Source organism: Alligator mississippiensis, chromosome 8, assembly GCF_030867095.1.
Source record: "Alligator mississippiensis isolate rAllMis1 chromosome 8, rAllMis1, whole genome shotgun sequence".
NCBI lineage: Eukaryota > Metazoa > Chordata > Crocodylia > Alligatoridae > Alligator > Alligator mississippiensis.
The window spans coordinates 13,171,254-13,187,695 of NC_081831.1; the positions used below are offsets into that span (position 1 = coordinate 13,171,254).

At 45.8% G+C, this 16,442-nt stretch overlaps 1 protein-coding gene across 3 annotated transcripts in view; it reads right to left on the reverse strand.

The window, feature by feature from the left end:
* The window catches only part of UNC13D (unc-13 homolog D), a 43,635-nt gene extending 30,197 nt beyond the window's left edge, over positions 1-13,438 (reverse strand). The window contains exons 1-5 of one of the 3 annotated variants that reach the window (XM_019494455.2): positions 13,290-13,437; positions 9,614-9,711; positions 1,637-1,669; positions 1,102-1,209; positions 301-360 (exon numbers count right to left, since the gene is read on the reverse strand). In XM_019494455.2, the coding sequence (XP_019350000.2) occupies positions 301-360; positions 1,102-1,209; positions 1,637-1,669 (201 nt within the window). In that variant the 5' untranslated portion in view covers positions 9,614-9,711; positions 13,290-13,437. Of the gene's footprint in view, positions 1-300; positions 361-1,101; positions 1,210-1,636; positions 1,670-9,613; positions 9,712-10,914; positions 11,080-13,289 lie in introns of those variants that run through there. The other 2 variants (XM_059732138.1, XM_059732139.1) reach the window with 2 other exon arrangements.
* Between the last annotated feature and the right edge of the window lie 3,004 nt (positions 13,439-16,442).

The following is a 16,442-nucleotide window of genomic DNA, read 5'->3' on the forward strand; positions in this document are numbered from 1 at the left end:
AAGCACAAAGCTGCAGGCCGTGAAATGTGTTGCCACCCTGTCGAATGGGAACACCTGGACTTCTTACCAGAGACACGTTGCCCAAAGTGGGAGTCCATTTAAGCATTAACTCTAGATCTCACACATTGACTTGCAACCAACCTCCTGCCAAACGCATCTGCCCACATTCAAGCAGGGGACTCGCAGGGGGAAATGGATGCACTCACACAACCAGATGGGGGTGGGACCTCACAACATAAGCACTGTAGCCTGTTCCCATGTGCAGGTGATGTGCTTTCCTGGGGACAGCTCAAACTTTACCTCCAGGCTCTTGACCCGCTGCATTAAAACATGGTGCTCCTCTGGAGACATTTGGAAGGCCTGTTTTCAATATTAAAGAGCAAAAATTGAGTTTGCAAACACAATGGTAACTGGGATGCAGCCAGGGGCTTCCCACCCTCCTTATAACCATTATTCCCTTCCTCTACGAGCCGGCTGGCTCCCCTGGAGAGTTTGATGGGAAAAGAGATGAATAAACAGCTGAGCTAAAGTGAAATCTGGGCCTAAGGTCAGGAAAATTTAAGGGCTCTCCAGAGAGAGACTTCTTCCAAGCTTCCCCTCCCCTCATTAATGCTTCTTCCCTGGCCAGCCAGCTCCTTCTCAGCTACTCTTCTGCTCCCAGCCCTCTGGACAGAGTAGTCTACCGGTCCTCTTAAGGTGGACTATTATTCTCTTCCTTGATTTTGTTGTAGCCCTGCTCTGGTGCCTGGCTGGTATGACTTGGCTTTGCCGCACGCGGCTGACTGTATCAGGGGCTCCCCTCACTGCAGGGTGTTGGAGAACAGATTTCTATGTGGTTTCTGCTCTGTAAAACATGCCCCTGCCATTGGGAGCTCTGCTGGTGAGAAATGTGGAGGTTACCTCTCTTGATGTGGAAGAGAGGGAATGATGAGGGTAGAGTTGGGAGGTAGCCCCTTGCTAACCTTGGACTAAGGGGGCTTTGTGGGCTGAGAGAGGAGATTTCTCCCAGTGGTAGGATAGTGAGGCAACTGAAAAGTATGGCAAAGAGTTGCTGGACACATATCAGGCTGGACAGGGATAGAGTTGGGCTTGAGGACTGACCTTCTGGACGTACTCATACAACTCACTGGCATCAGCAACATGGTTCGGTTCAGGTTTACCCAGGCGGTACAGCATGGTATAAAGGACCTCCTCGTACAGAAGGGTGAGCTGAGGATGAAGGGGTATAACAGGTCACAGCCAATATCATCTCTAGATGTTTTGTGAGCTAGTCTCCACCACGCTGGGTGACAGGCTTCTTGCTCTGGATTGGGACAGTACTGTTACATATTTTCTCCACCAAACACAAAGGCAAACCTTGGAGGTGTGAATACACTGTCACACACTCTTCTGCCCAGAACAGACATCAAGGTATTCTGGCTGGAAGGCCATTCAATTAGCTTCTTTGTTGGCAGTCTCAGTTGAGGGTAAATATTTAGCACACAAAAAAATTGTATAACCTAGAGCTAAGAACCACGACATATTGCTGGGAAGCTTATATTGCCATTGCCTAGTTATGTGAGTCTACAAAGTCTACAGAATGGTACCTCTTTTATCAAGATGTAATTCACTAAGGAAACAAATACCCGGCTCATACCTCTCTCTTCGAAAATCGGTGGGACAGATCCATCTAGAAGAAACAAGAGAGATGGGTTGTCATTCAGTTTTGCTGGCCTAGCAAGAATGTTGTTTCAGTAGCTGCTTTTCCTGCAGTGCAATAACATTATGAGTCTATGATACACCAGTGCATCTCTCTCTGCTCTGCATGCTTTTAAAGGCACTCTACCAAATACCCTAGAGAGACTCAAGAATACACCTGGTGTGGACTCCTAGATTTCATGGATTATAAAGCATCACGTTCATCTTGTCTGACCTGCAAAATAGAGGCCAGGAGACTTCTCTGAATTCATTCTGGTTTGAACTGTAGCACTGCTTTTTGCTATCACTGCACACCCTCCTGGAAAAAAAATCTACCCTCCAGGTTTTACAGATTCTGCTCGCAGAGTCATTCCCTCTACACGGTTTTAGTACTAACATTTATAGGATAGGGTAGGAATAAAATTCTGACCTTTGCTACTTAACAGTTCAAGTCTGGAGCACTGTTTAAGATTTAAGGCTTGCGATGCGGCTGGGGTGGCACGACTGCTAAGGTGTGTGCTTAACAGCCCAGAGGTTGCAAGTTTGAGGCTGCAGCAGAAGCACTTGAATTATAATGAAACTGTGAACTCTGCTAAATGCTTTGTCACAAGCAGGGCTAAACACCTGGGGCCTGGATAGGAAGGGAGGCCCGATACTAAAAGTTCACCTGGGGCTGCCAGGAGTCTAGGTACAGTGCTGGTCACAAGGACATGAAAAAGGAAGCAAGCTGCACATGATAGCATAGTTCCAGGTGCATGGATTTCTGGCAGCTTATTTAACCTGATGTATTATGTGAAAGACAACTTAATTACACTAAAGGTTACACATAGGATAAAACAACTTTGGAAATAGTACCCCTAGCCACCAAAGAAATCCAAATCTGGATCCATATGTTACACCTGGCCCTCCTTTGTCCAACAGAGTGAACCAAACCGTCAAATTTGGAGAGGCTGCTGTCCGAAGAACTGCAGCCCCTGACTTTTGCAATTCAAGCCCATCTCTACACAAAATGGGGTCTTCAAGCCCCATGACCTTTTCTGTGACAAAGCCAATGACTTATCAACGAGTCCTTACATGCACAAGTCATTTCCTCTCAGGCTTGGTATCGTGCTGGTTACAGAGCAGCCTCCATTGCCAACTAACACAGAAACTGAGCAAGCCTTGACTTCACACCACTGTTCACTTGTTCCATCCACAGCCGGGAGAGCTGAGCAACACGTTCCTCCCACCACAGCATCACCTGATGGGAGGTGACTTTGCTACCGCAGACCGGTTGACTAGGCTGCGTTGCAACCAGAGAGAGGGTGGTTTGAATTCTCACACAGCCTGCAGCTTTCAGCTCTAAGCTTTGTTAAATTATTAGACACAAGAGATCAAGCATGGGAGAGTTAAATGACTATAGCTTGGAAGCAAGAAGCTTCTAATTTTCTCTAGGCCATGAGCAAAATGAGTTTGCGCCTTTCAGTTGTTCAGTTCCCTCCAACATGAAACCACAGGTCAGTGCCAGGCAAAGCAACCCCCACTGTTCAGGACAGGTATAAGGAGTGCTGTAGGATGGTGTTGGTCCGCTGGCAAAGCCAGAGGAGGACTCTGCTTCACGGGAATGTCCAGGACGTCAAATCAGCGCTAGGGAAGGTGCAGGATCATTGGAGCTGGAGTTTAATTTTTCATTATGTAAAAATTAAGGGCTAAAGCAATCCCAGGGGTAGCTTGACCAAATTCAGTAGATGTATGTGGGATGAGTGAAGTCCCCTTAAGCTATAACCAGAGAACGCATTTTTACCGACTTTTTTCCAGCGTCCTTGGATATTGCCAAAAAATAGCAAAACAGCAGAAGTCTCCATTGCGCTTTGTGCTTGCTGAACAGTCCCACAGATGAAGATCTCCTCTAAAATCAGCTGACTCCAATTTCTGCTGCTTCCCAGTGCTTATATCATCTCCCAACCTGGAACTCCTGCCTTTATGTCGGCTCATCCCATGTTTGAACTAGGCCACTGCCCTGCTGACTGGGTCAGTGAAAGAGTCTAATGACCCTCCTTTGTGTACTTCTGTGCTTCAGCTAAGGCACCTCTCACCCTTTGACTTTCCTACAGACAGAACTGCCTATGCAGCAGAGTTTCAGGTGCAAATACAGAGGACTTTGTCACTCCTTGATGCAATCTCTTATCATGCAGGCACAATATCCCATGAAGCTACAGCTGTGTTGTAAACAGGGCGGGGGGAGAAGCGGCTTCTGCGCAATGAGGGCGTGAGCTGTTACAGTAAAAAATGTTCTTCTCCAGTTAGGGAGCCTCTTTGCCATCTTCCTGAGCACTTTCATGGTCTTCACAGAGAAGAAATAGCCTCTTATTTTTTCTTGCTAGCAGAAACAGCTTGATCTTGTCAGGCAGGGTTAGCTGTGGGGTGCGGGGATTTTTGGTTGTTTATGAAATGGGTGGAAAGTTTTACGGCAAAGCTCAACTGAAGGAAGAGTTAGCGCTGAACGTCCCCACCCTCCCAAACGCCTGCGTTTACACTGGCTTCTGATGAGAATGACTTCCAGATCCTATGTCTGGGACTAGAAAAAGTCCCCTGCATGCACAAGCCCCCTTTAGTGATCCGCAGCTTCACCCTTTCCAGCAGGACAAAGCTGTGCGGGAGGCCAGGGCTGCAGGGGAAGAAATGAGAGGATCTGTCGAAGACCCAGGCCAATCCCATAGAGAGCTTTGCTTTAGGCTCTAGTGCAGAGACAAGTTAGACAGCCTGTTCCCAGCAACCTGCAGTACTCAGCACATACAGGCTCCTGCATTTTGCACTAGGGGAAGTCATTCCTCCACCCCCAGAGCCCATGGCTTCAGTCTTAGCTCCATATTGCAATAATCAGGCTTGGCTCCCTCTGGCCATGTCTGGATCACTCTGGTTATGTGTGGGCCTGAGCAGGCTGTGGGAAATCTTCTGGCCTGTTGCAGATGGCCATGGGTATTTTTAAACACCAAGGCTACTTGCACATCCAGCAGTAGTGTGGAAATCCCAGGAGCCTGGAAGGCTGCAGATTAGCTAACCCCGAGGCAGAAGCTCCGAGTTGTGAGGGATGTTTTCAAGGAGGGAAGTTACTCAAAGTATTTCCCTCTTCACCAGTAGGACTGCAAGGGGGGAACATCTTAGGCAAAGCAACGTAGTGTTCACACACACACACACGGTATTTTTTACTCCAGATATTTCACAGTTATGGTTACGAGGCATTTTTCCTAACACTCCCACCACTGCAACCTTGGCACTCTGGTAAGGCTAACATCTAGTTACTAGCTTCTTATTCACCATCTTGTCTAGTCCTGCTCAGCACAAGGTTTAATGACATGTTAAGCAAATTATCAATAGTCTGTCTACACCAATGGATTTCACCATTTGTTACACTAGAGACATCCCTCAGAGAGTGCCAGCTCTTAAGTTTCACTCATTTTTTGACTGTAGAAAAATAACAGAGCAATTCTTCTGTTACAAAGAACTCAGAAAAACCAAAACAGGTCAGTCAGCATGTTTTTAACACTATCAGTATTGCCAACCCCAGCGTGTCAAAAATCATGAGACAAACTCTTAAAAATCAAGAGATTGGAATGTGGATCATGAAATGCTATTTTTTAAGTGTGTGTGGGGGGGTTATTTGTGAAGGTGTGAGGGGGGCTGTGTGTGTGTGGGGGGGTTTGGAGCCTGAGGAAGGAGGGCCCCTGCACACCCTGGTAGGATGCGGGGTACTGTGGGGCAGGAGTGAGGGGCAGCAGCAGGGCTGGGGGGGGCTGTGACTTGGGACTAAGGGACAGACACACACAGACACATGCATTGATCACCCCCCACCACCCCTTCCCCTACGCAGACTTACCGCTTAGCACTCTACACACGCCAGAAGAAAAAATCCCGAGATTTGATCTCTCTCCATCAGGAGATCATGAATCAGAGTTAATTTGACTTGGAAATCAGGAGTCTCGTGATATTTTTCACGAGAGCTGGCATTACTGTGCTATGCATTCCTTGGTTGAAATCTCTTGGTTTACCTAGTGAATCGTGTTTGCACGCCTAACAGCACCAACACTGTGTGGCACCCTTGAAAGGATCTCAAGGCACCCTGGCTGAAAATCACTGGTCTACATGGTAAGTCCCATGGCCATCGAGCGCAGCCTCTGCAGATCAGCATCCCAACATCCGAATGAAGTGGGGTGGGAGCGAGGGGGGAGAGAGAAAGCCAGAGGTTGAATAAGACACACCTGTTCAAACTAAAAGTAAAAAAGACCACATACTTCACTGTTGTCCTCCCCAGGGACGTCCCCAGCTGGGTTCTCGCTGACAGGCTCCATGCTAGAGTGTATCACAGCCGCCTCGAGTAGGGAACAGGAGATTCAGGCCAAGAGAACTCAGCTTTTGCTCCTTTTCATTACGGCTTGAACAGCCCTTCTCACGAGTGCTACCTCTTCCCCTCAGTTTGCATGCTCAGAGGAAACCACACTTTATCTCACCCTGACCATAGTAACAAACGGAAATTCAGAGAGCTCCATCACTATAGACTGAGCTGCACTTTCTCCCTGGCCTGTAGAGCCCAGCTGGGGGCTATATGCCCTCAACCAAGGCTGGTCCTGTGCAGACAAGGGCCCACTTCTTTTTTAGTTATATGCTACAGAGGGTTGCAGGTGAACACAGCACTTTACAAACATCCCAGGAGACAATGGGCTTCACCTGGGGGAGCTTATTACAGTCCAACTTAGATCCAGCCATGCAAATGAAAGGCCTGGAAGTGGATAAGACAGTGAAGGAGGATTTGGAGAGGGTTGTAAAAGAGAGAACTCAAGGTCAAGGGAGGAAAAATGAATGCATAAAGGGAAATGCTGTTTCAAATACCCAAGGTGGGATATACACAAACCACGAAGAGGGGCTGAAACTGTGGAGGAAGGGCGCAATAGTGAGAGAGTGCACGAGAAGGAGAATTGAAGGACGCAGGGGTCAGATGCTGATGGAGTCAGTGTCACACGCAGCATGGAGGGCAGGGAGGAAGCGTGGAGGGGTTAGCCTGGGAGGGGAAAGCAGGCTTTGGCTTCAGTGGAATGGAAGGTGGGGGTTAGCCTGAGCAGGAGGGAAGACTCCTCTCCCAAGGGAGTTTGTCCAAAGCAGCAGCTTTTGTCAAACCAAAGGCCACTAAGCTAAAGGGCGTGGGGAATATAAATTTCTCTCTGCAGCAGACGGTCATGTTCAGCTCAGGTAAAGGTGGAGCAACACTGGTCTCTTCAGCCCAGTTCTGCTCTTAGCTGCAAAGAGCTGGTCCAGTCGCTCGTCCTGCTGTAGCACTGGGGATGGAGAAATGGCCATTCTCACTAATGGCAGATCTACCTGGCTGGAATGGCTGCCCTGCCACAACTGGGATTGCTGACCAGGCAGTGCACATTTCAACGCAGCAGTTTCTTTCCAGTGACAAGAAGCAGGGAGTTAAGTTGCGCTTTACTGTTGGCTTGCATTCTCACAAACATGTTATCTGATTGCAAATTACCAGGCAGATGCCTTATCAGCTACTGGCAGCAAGTGCCTTAGCCTTAAATAAATGTGTATCAAAAGGCTCTGAATTCCTGTTAAGCTGATGTACAAAAGGCATAGGGGGGTGGGGGAGACGACAATGTGAACTCAGGGAAACTCAGAAGCAGAAAGAACAGCAACAATGGCAAAGGAAAGAGCTAAGGTACTTGGGATCCTGCGTATTTACTGGAGATTTATGTGTGCAAATAGGAATGGCCTTCCTCTTACATTTAGGGTGTGCCTTCAACTCAAGAGCACTTCACATATATATACTGCCACTAGAGAAATGGCAGTCATCTTGGCTGGCACGCGGGATTGAATCAGAGATGTCCAGGGCTAAAAGCATGAGCTTCTATTTCTTGTGCTATGGGACTAGGGCTCCCTTCCCAGGGCTGTTAAATAAGACTCAAAGGCACATAGCAATGAGGGAAAGCCCCTGTAACAGCCAGTCATCACTGGGTTATACACACAGGAGCGATTTCAACTACTGCTAAGGCTTTGCTTGTATTGAGGCCTTTGCAAAAAGCCCTGGCAAGGAATGCCTGGGATTTATGGCATGTGTGTGCTCCTTGGAATCCACATATCAGTTGTCTCAGACATTGGACGAGCCCTTGTTGCATCCATTGCTTGTAGTACGTAGGGTTATACCTTCAATCTGCCTAATTAGTATAATCTACAGTGATTTCTACTCCATAAAGATAGAAAACCACAAAAAGTGCAACTGCACCAGTTCAGCTGGTACTTTTGAAACCCCTACAGTAATGCAATGCTAGATTACCTAAAAGACTATGCTCCCTGCAGCAATGCTGGGCACAATTAGATGGGTCCCCTAGGAGCCCCAGATGTACTGATAACTATCACACCTGTAAGGCACTGTGTATGAGCGCTGCCACAAACACCACTGCCAAAACAAGAGAGGCAACCAACCAGGTCATCCAACTGATGTCTTTGCAATAGCTTCCTTGGTTTTATTATAGTGAGATGCAGCTGCTTCTGGCGTGGAGCAGGGGCTGTTTAACGGCACACAAGAAAACAGTAACAGCAGAATTAGGGTGAGATAAGAATTCCCTTTCTAATTGCAAAGGCAGGGGGGAAACTGAATTGGGCAGAATGTAATTACAAGGTAAAACTGTCAAGGACGTGGGCTAACAGCCCTCACAACAGTGTTACAGGATCTTTAATAAACCCATGGAGCCAGGTACACATTTTATGCCTCATTCAGTTCCCTTCTGCCCATATTCCTGGAATGTGGCTGGTCCAGTCCCTGTGGCTGGATAAGCAAGCAGACTTTCTGCTTAGCAATCTTTCAATTGGAGCTTAATGCTAGTGCACTGTTAAAACAATGGAGATTCAATGGGATTCCAGCCTGCTGGTGACTGCCAGCACTGTCTCCTTCCCTTGCTGTTTCCAAATTCCCTTTCCCTGCGAGTACTTGGGAGACAAGACCTGTAAGCTGACAGAACAGATGCTTTTCATTTGCAATGGCCACCAATGAGCCGATGCAGCAAGAGATGAACAGTATGTGCAAACTTACATAGCACAAGAAATTAACCCATAACCCCCATTCTGACTGAGACAGGTCCATCTCTGCACACATTTCTTGCAGATCTCAGTCCATTTCTTATTCAAGACCACACAGCCATTTTGACCCAAACTGTGATCAAATCAGCAGCAGTTTCAGATTTGGTTCTGCTCCTTTGGCACACCGTAGCAGCTGTAGAGGAACTGCCGTGGGGAAACATGTCTTTTGCAACCCTGTGATAGTCACAGAAGTGAGGACTTTAGTCCAGGGAAGGATGCATTTATACTATTCTCCTCTCCCGTTTCTTATTCTATGCAGCTATATGCCAGTCCTCTCTCTCCATCCCCAGAATGACTGAGATCAATTGAGGTGCTCTCATGGGCAGGCTCTATGAAGGTGTTTTGCAGAGGGTCTTACCAACAGAGCATCCTTTGCTATAGATTGTTCTCATCAGAGCCCTTGATTTTGCCAGTTTTTGCTTCACTTTGCGGTAAGCCTGTAGAACTTTTATCTCCAACCAATGGATGAAAAAGATTGACAAAAGGTAGATTTCATCACTCCCTACACAGGTAGTAATTTTTTTTGTCATGGTTGCGTTGTAGCATCTATGATTTAACAATCAAGAGGTGAAGCATTCAGGGCTAGCAGGTCATTTTTTTTTATTTTTTTTTACCTACTTTCCTCCTGGTTTTCTGGTAGGCAAATAACAGAAAATAATGTGATTGTAAAAGCAAAAATCTGGTGTATGCCCCTGACCACAGCAACTGCAAGGAGGCACACAGCTTCAAACACAGACACCTATTCTCTCCCCATGAGCTGCTAGCACCTGTCACTGGGTTGCAGCAAGCAGCAAGTATCAAAAGACCAATAAATCACCCTTACCTCAACACAGGCAGAGAGGGCACCTGTTAGAACTCAGTTGATTTTCTAGCCTCCCGTCCCTTTCTTTGAAGGCTTGAAGAGATATTATCAGTTAAAGTCTGTGTGGAGAGAGATAAACATTGAAACATCAGACACATAAGTTGACAGCCAAGTGCAGTGCTGTCATTTTACCATGTTTTAGAAAGCAGCAGCTCAACATCGTGAGGGTCAGTAAAACAAATTTTCCAAGCTAGTCACTGCTTTTACGAACAAGAACCTAGCTTTGCAGCGTGCATTGAAAGGATTTGATCATGGCTCAGAAGCATGAAAACAAGGAAGTATGTCAGATCCAAATTTGATCTCCTTCACAATTACAATCACAGGGATCACTGTCCTTGAGCTATACTGGATCCTTTAAGCTGATCGCAACTCAGCGCTCCAACAGAAAGTAAAAGTCTCTGCAAACAGACACACGACAGGAGTTCTTGTTGACCTTACTTTTAGATCAGTATCATCTCTCCATTCATCCTCATTTTCGCAGTATCAGCTCCCACATGTAAAAGTGACAATGATGGTATGATCAAGTTTGAAACATACGTATACCTTTAGTTCGGACTGGTGCACCAGTTATTTTTCTATCCTCACCTCTAAAATCTAGTTATTTGAATCTTTGCTCCTGAAGCAGTGATTTTTGGAAAAGGATATTCAAGAAGTCACTTTGCATCACGATGGTGTATGTCTCAGCTGCCCTGTTAAATCCCTGTTAGTCATTTCCACACCCAAAGCAACACCCAAACAACTAGGGGAGCCCCCCTGCAAGCCATTCAAGAAGGGTAAGAGGCTTTGAAAGCCCCTTAAAGAGAACAGCAAGTAAAAGTTCTATTAAATGTATAGGCTAAGATTTTTGAGAACAGCTCTGTGTAGTACCTCCAGAGGGGCCATGCTTTCAACACAAGATTAATCAGTAAAGTCTGAAAAGCAATCTTCTTTTAAAAGCATCTTCAGTTGATCCCTCAAAAATCACTAGTCATTCAGAAATCTGGGACTCCTGTGCTACAGTGTCTTGCATCAAACAGCAGACTCCTCTGGCAATGAGCAGCTTTTAAAGAGAAACATTTGCTAAATGCTGTTTGGGACTGACTGCACCCACTGTAAATGAAAATCCATAGCTGTGTCACAGGTTTATTCGTTCCTATGAGGGTCTTCAGAGAAAGACAAATAGCTCGTTTAAAAAGGCTGACAAAGTTACTCATTAAAAGAAATTTTTCCACTCTAAAGTTAAGTTGGAGCCAAAGCAAGCAGACAGCAACTTGTCTTCCTACCTTGTGGCTGGATTGTCCTGCTCTTCTTCCTCACACTTATCTTGATCAGGGAGCTGGAAAGACACCCATAGTTGAACCAGTGATTTCAACATGAGTCCCACTCACTTCTCTTTTTAGTATTGATGGGGCTGCTCAGGAGGCTGGGTCAAATGACTGTGCAAAACCAGGCTGTGCTTGCTGCAGTTTAGCAAGTCATAAGAGAAAAAAAAAGCCAAAGGAGGCTGTAGCATAATAACGGAAGGCAGTTTCATAATGCCCTTAGAATAAGCATCTTCTTCCAAGAGCCTCTTGGAGGCAATGCCACTGCTCTGTGCGCTGGTCCACCCATCACTTGAGGAGTGCGTGCCTCTTCAGCACCACACTGAACAAATGCTTGCTGCTGAACAAGTACTTACTTAGAATGGGATGCACATCCATGCCCTTCCTCTTTCTTCCTAGTCTTGCAAATATGATGTTTCTAAGCCCAACCAAGGAGAACACAAGTGAGATGGGTTACAGGACAGCCTTTCATCCTGTCAGAACTTCCAAGAGGTTCAACTACTTCGCAGCTGAAAAGCAGTGACTTGTGACGTGGAGAATGATAGTCTGCAAGGACACAGTATATTGTGCAAGGGTGGGGAAATTTTAAGGCAAACCCCTACATTTACGAGAAATGCCAGGGGATCTTTACCCACCCACACAGGGCAATGAGCAGCTCTGCTCATCAGATGTCCTCTTAGGGGAAGATGGTGCATCTGTACTTCTACCAAAAGCCACAGGACACCACGCGTCATCTGGAAATCAAATGTTTCCATGAAAAAAAAAAAAGAACTTGATGACCTTGGTGTTGAACTACAGAGAAACGGCAATCCTGGAGGTGTGAAGAATGGGTTTTATTGACCGAATTATAAACCCTAGAAATTTTTATTTGGTTCTCTTCCCACTAACAGTTACTTGGTGTAGAAAGGTACTTAGCCATGTTAGTCTGAAATCAGGCAGAAGGTAAGGCAGGGTAGTGCCTTATAGACTAACTTGTTCAGAGGAATGAGCTTTTATAGGCTATGACTGAAGTAACCTACAAAGCTCATGCCTCTCTGAACAAGTTAGTCTATAAGGTGCCACTTGCCCTGCAGTTACTTGGTAGTTACAATGACACTACTGTAGATCACGAAGTATCTGGTAATGCACTGGATAGTTGCACATTAGAGCATTGGTACCACCTCCAATTCCAAGCCTGGCTTAAACATTCCTAGGAGATATTGGTATAACCTGTTTAGCACTGCACTGCAGATCAGATACCAACAAAAACCCAGCTCTTTCAGCCTGCTCTGCATTATCAGGTTCCACATGTTCTAGTGGCAGGGAAAGTGTTAACCCTTTCCATGCTGAGAGGTATCGCAACCCTGGAAAACTGGTGCTGAGCTGGGTCCGATACAGCAACAATTCGAATTAAATGGAGAAGCAAGTGGCTTCTGACTCTGATCTTGCCTAACTTTTCCTCCTTCACATGACAAATTCCACAGCGACTATACTGGGTCATGTATTTCTGCTCCTTTTCAGTTAAATGGGCCTTTTATTCTGTTTGCAACTCTCAAAAACCAATGTTTTCTCCATTAATTCCAGCTGTCCCACACAGTGATATTCTCTGCATTTTCCAAATTATTTAGCGAATATAAATCTGCAAAGCCAAGCAATTTTCCAAATAAGATTAATTCAATATCAGTTGCTTTTACTTGGTTACCTTTTCATATTTGCATCAACATCACCCCTGATAGGAGAGCTGAGGGAAACACTGCTCCTTTCACTGCAGTTATATAGGCAGGAAGGGCCTCAGGGTACATAGGCTATTTCCTCAATGATTTTGCTATGCATCAGCTCTCATCTCTAGGGTGTACATGCACGTCTGCATCCATATGAGGCCAGGTAAGATTCTTTTGGAAAAGGGCTGGCAAGTGTGAGCTTGTAGCTGGGATTCACACTCAGCATTGTGCCAGGGCAACTGGGTTTTTTACATATCAACTAGTGATCAATGTATTTATGCATTAGTCATGTCAACTGTATAATGCTGGAGCACACATGCAAGATTATTGAACAGTTTGAACATTAAGAACCTCTCCCAAGTGATCAATATTTATCACCTCTCCCACACACTCAAGCAGAAGCCTCAGAAAAGAAATAGGCCTTCTACCAGGCTTCAAGGAAGGAGATTCCTGTACTGACATTGCCACACCAAGCACCTTGGCAATCAAGATACCGTATGTAGCTTCAGCTCTTCTGTACCACAGAGTAAGTGGCAGGACCCAGGCACCACGGGCCACCTGTGAAGACCCACAGAAGAGAGTCTAAAGAGGTACCTCGAACAGAGCAAAAGGAAATTGTAGGGGCGTAGGACTTACTAGACCAGATCAGCTCGTCAACTCTGCCAGCTGAGTAAGGACCTGTATATATTACTCCAGCAGTCCCTCCTGCTGCCGCTGCTGCTTCTGTGAAAATATCCTATTGCCTAAGTTGCCTATTGCCCAATGCCGCACATGGAGCTGGAGCAGGGTGGAGTCCCGCTCCCCCTCCCTCCTTCCTTAACAATCAGATCAGCACAGGTGCTGGCTGTCCCTAGATACAAGGGTGACAGTTGTCCAGGAAATAGGGAAGTCATTGGTGATTCTGTAGATGACTGAGGAAGCCTAGTGATCAGTTTACACCCCAAATACAAGCCTGTGTTATCCCCACTGGCTGGCACAACTATGCATTAATGTTCTTACAGTTTTCCACTCCTTTTTCAAAGCTGGGAGGGTTTAGACAGGGATGATCCTGCCTTGTGCAGACACTGAACTAGATGAGATCCCTTCCAGCTCTAGTTTTCTATGATTCTATCCAGTTTTCATTAGCTAGCCAACACCCTCCCCTCCCTCTGCAAAGTGATAGTATTAGAACAACCAGAATACTGAAATATCAGCTTCTGATTTAACCTTAATGTCAACCTGATGTAAATGTGGCCAATTCACTGGGAGAATGCAAGGGTAAGCAATGCCCCATATGACTGGAAGCAGCTTCACATTTTATATAGCCCCTGCCCCAAAGTTTAAAATACTCTCTTCCTGCAAGCACGGCTCTAGGCATTTCAAACCAGTGGGTAGCATACCAGACTTGCTCCATGGATTTAGTGCAAGCCTTACACCTGGGAACTAGATCTTAATCGCTGCCAGTTTCAACAAGCTGAAGCCCATTTCCACATTCTCAAACATTTATTCAAGAGTAGGCAACACAGCTCAGCTTCCAGGCACTGCTCAGAGGACTCAATACATGTATCTGACCCAAACCAACTAAACCCACTTACCTGGGAGGACCAAAAGGAACTCATCCCCTATTCCCAAACACGCTCCCCACAGCTGCTGCATGTGAAATATTTTGGACAGGCAAAGTTCTTTGGGTAGATGCGATATCTTTTATTAGACCGACTGTGTAGTTGGAAAAAAAGTTCTTTGCAAGCTTTCAGGCACAAGCACCTTTCTTCAGACATTGGGAGACTCTGCTGCTGTTCTGAGATCTCCAAGGTAGAAAAGAAGCAGTCTGTGAAAAAGTAAATAGGTGGAAGTTAGGAAAAAAATGGGTAGAGAAGGAGGGGAGGGGGAGAAGGTGGGGAAATGTGTAAATAGTAAGTTCAGGCTACATTTATGGCTACCACCAACAACCCTGCAAATATTTTGGACTGAACTGGAAGGGTGGGGGGAGGGGGGGATGTGTAAATGGTAATTCAGGCTACACTTACAAGTATAACCAACAACCCTGCAAATATTTTGGACTGAACTTTGCCCCCTGCACACTGGTGTTTCCAGATGCATTTGTTGAGGGAGTTGCTGCACAGGCCATCCTTCCCTTTAGCTCATATTACCTCATTCACTGCACAGTAGAGATGCAATCCATTTCTTATTTGATTAGCTACTGATTATAAAAAGGCAAACAGTAGCCCTGCAGCAGATGGAAAAAAACAGGCCTGCCCACAGGACAGGGCAGCTGGCTAGCCAGGCTTGTTTCACTGCGATCCCAGAAATGCTGTGACATGACTCAGCTGCTTCAGCTGGAAGGGAACTCAGGCAACCTGATTTGTTTTCATTCTTTCTACAGGTTCTGCCAAGCAGGATGACAACAGCACTTTTGTTAAGATCCCAGCAAGGCAGTTTGAAGCTCTTAGGGCTGATCACACCCATTGTGTCTGTTGCTGGTGTCCCACTTTCTGAACAATGGCCACAACAAAAAGTCACCTTTCCAAATTAACTGCCACTTTCGGGTCCCACAGCCAAATATTTAACCTGCACTAGTCAAACAGCAAGTCAGCAAAAGTACTGCCAATTAGTTTCCCCAATCTTGATAACTGGAAGAAAGTTTATCTGAGTTGCTCATCAATACTCAGGGAATAGATTTATTAGGAATACCACAGATTAGATCAGGTTTTCCCAGGTACGAGGGTGAAAATCCAGCAGCAGAGTTGTACAAACCTGTTGGTCAGAAAGCTAATAAATAGTACCCAGAATTCTTGCAGTAGCTGCAGGTTTCATCAGATCTCAAAGCATTACAAAGACACTTTACTCTCCCTAATATGGGTAGGAAAATTAAGAAAGGAAGGTTCAATGACTTGCCCAACTTCAAACGGAGGAGCAGTGGCAGAGCCAAATGACCAGTCCTGTGCTCTCAGCACTTACTAACACCCACACACTTATTGAATCTAGTAAACTCCTAAGATCTGTAGGGCTGTTTTAAAATCTTGTGCTTGGGTCAATAACCATACACAGATATCAGACCATTCAAACAATCCATCCTAGTGGCAAGATGGTACATGTCATATGATAGGACTTGTAATAGATTAAGCATTCCACAAGCTAAAACTAGATCTGCGGGAATAGTAAACATACCTAATTCTCTGCTTCCTTACTCTGCTCCCACTTCCAAGATGGAAGGCAGGGTATCCAAAGTCTGTATCCCTGGACTGCATTCTTAACAATACTTACCTCTTATCCAGAGCATCTCATCCATATTGGGGTGGACGGATTGGACAATTGCCCCATCCAAAACATCAAAGCAAGTTCCAAAGGGAAGTGAAAGGATTGTCCCCATTTTACAAGTATGGTAATGGAGGTACCAAGGTGAAATATCTATTCTGTCACATAGCAGCAATAGCAGAATCGTGTAGATTCCCAATACCCAACTGAGATCTCTTCAGTAGCACGCAGGACTGGGCATTGCCTCATTTTACTACTCAAAATGGCAAGCTCAATATATGCTTGTTGATTTGGACTCCTCTTGGTTCTAATGGGAGGGAAGAGGGGGATGGATTTCTCACCAAGTGAGCTGTCATTTTAAATGTCAGATCTAAAGCCAAGGGCTTCAGCTTCCTGACACGTTCTCTCCTACACCTGACGTGCTGGAGAGAGGAAGTTCTGTTTCTATGCAGATTTCTCATGTGAATCCAGTAGATCAAACTGTGTCCCCACTTAAATCCTGCACAGCTCCACTGACCCAAATTCCTTACAAGCCTCAACCATCCTGCAGCTTTT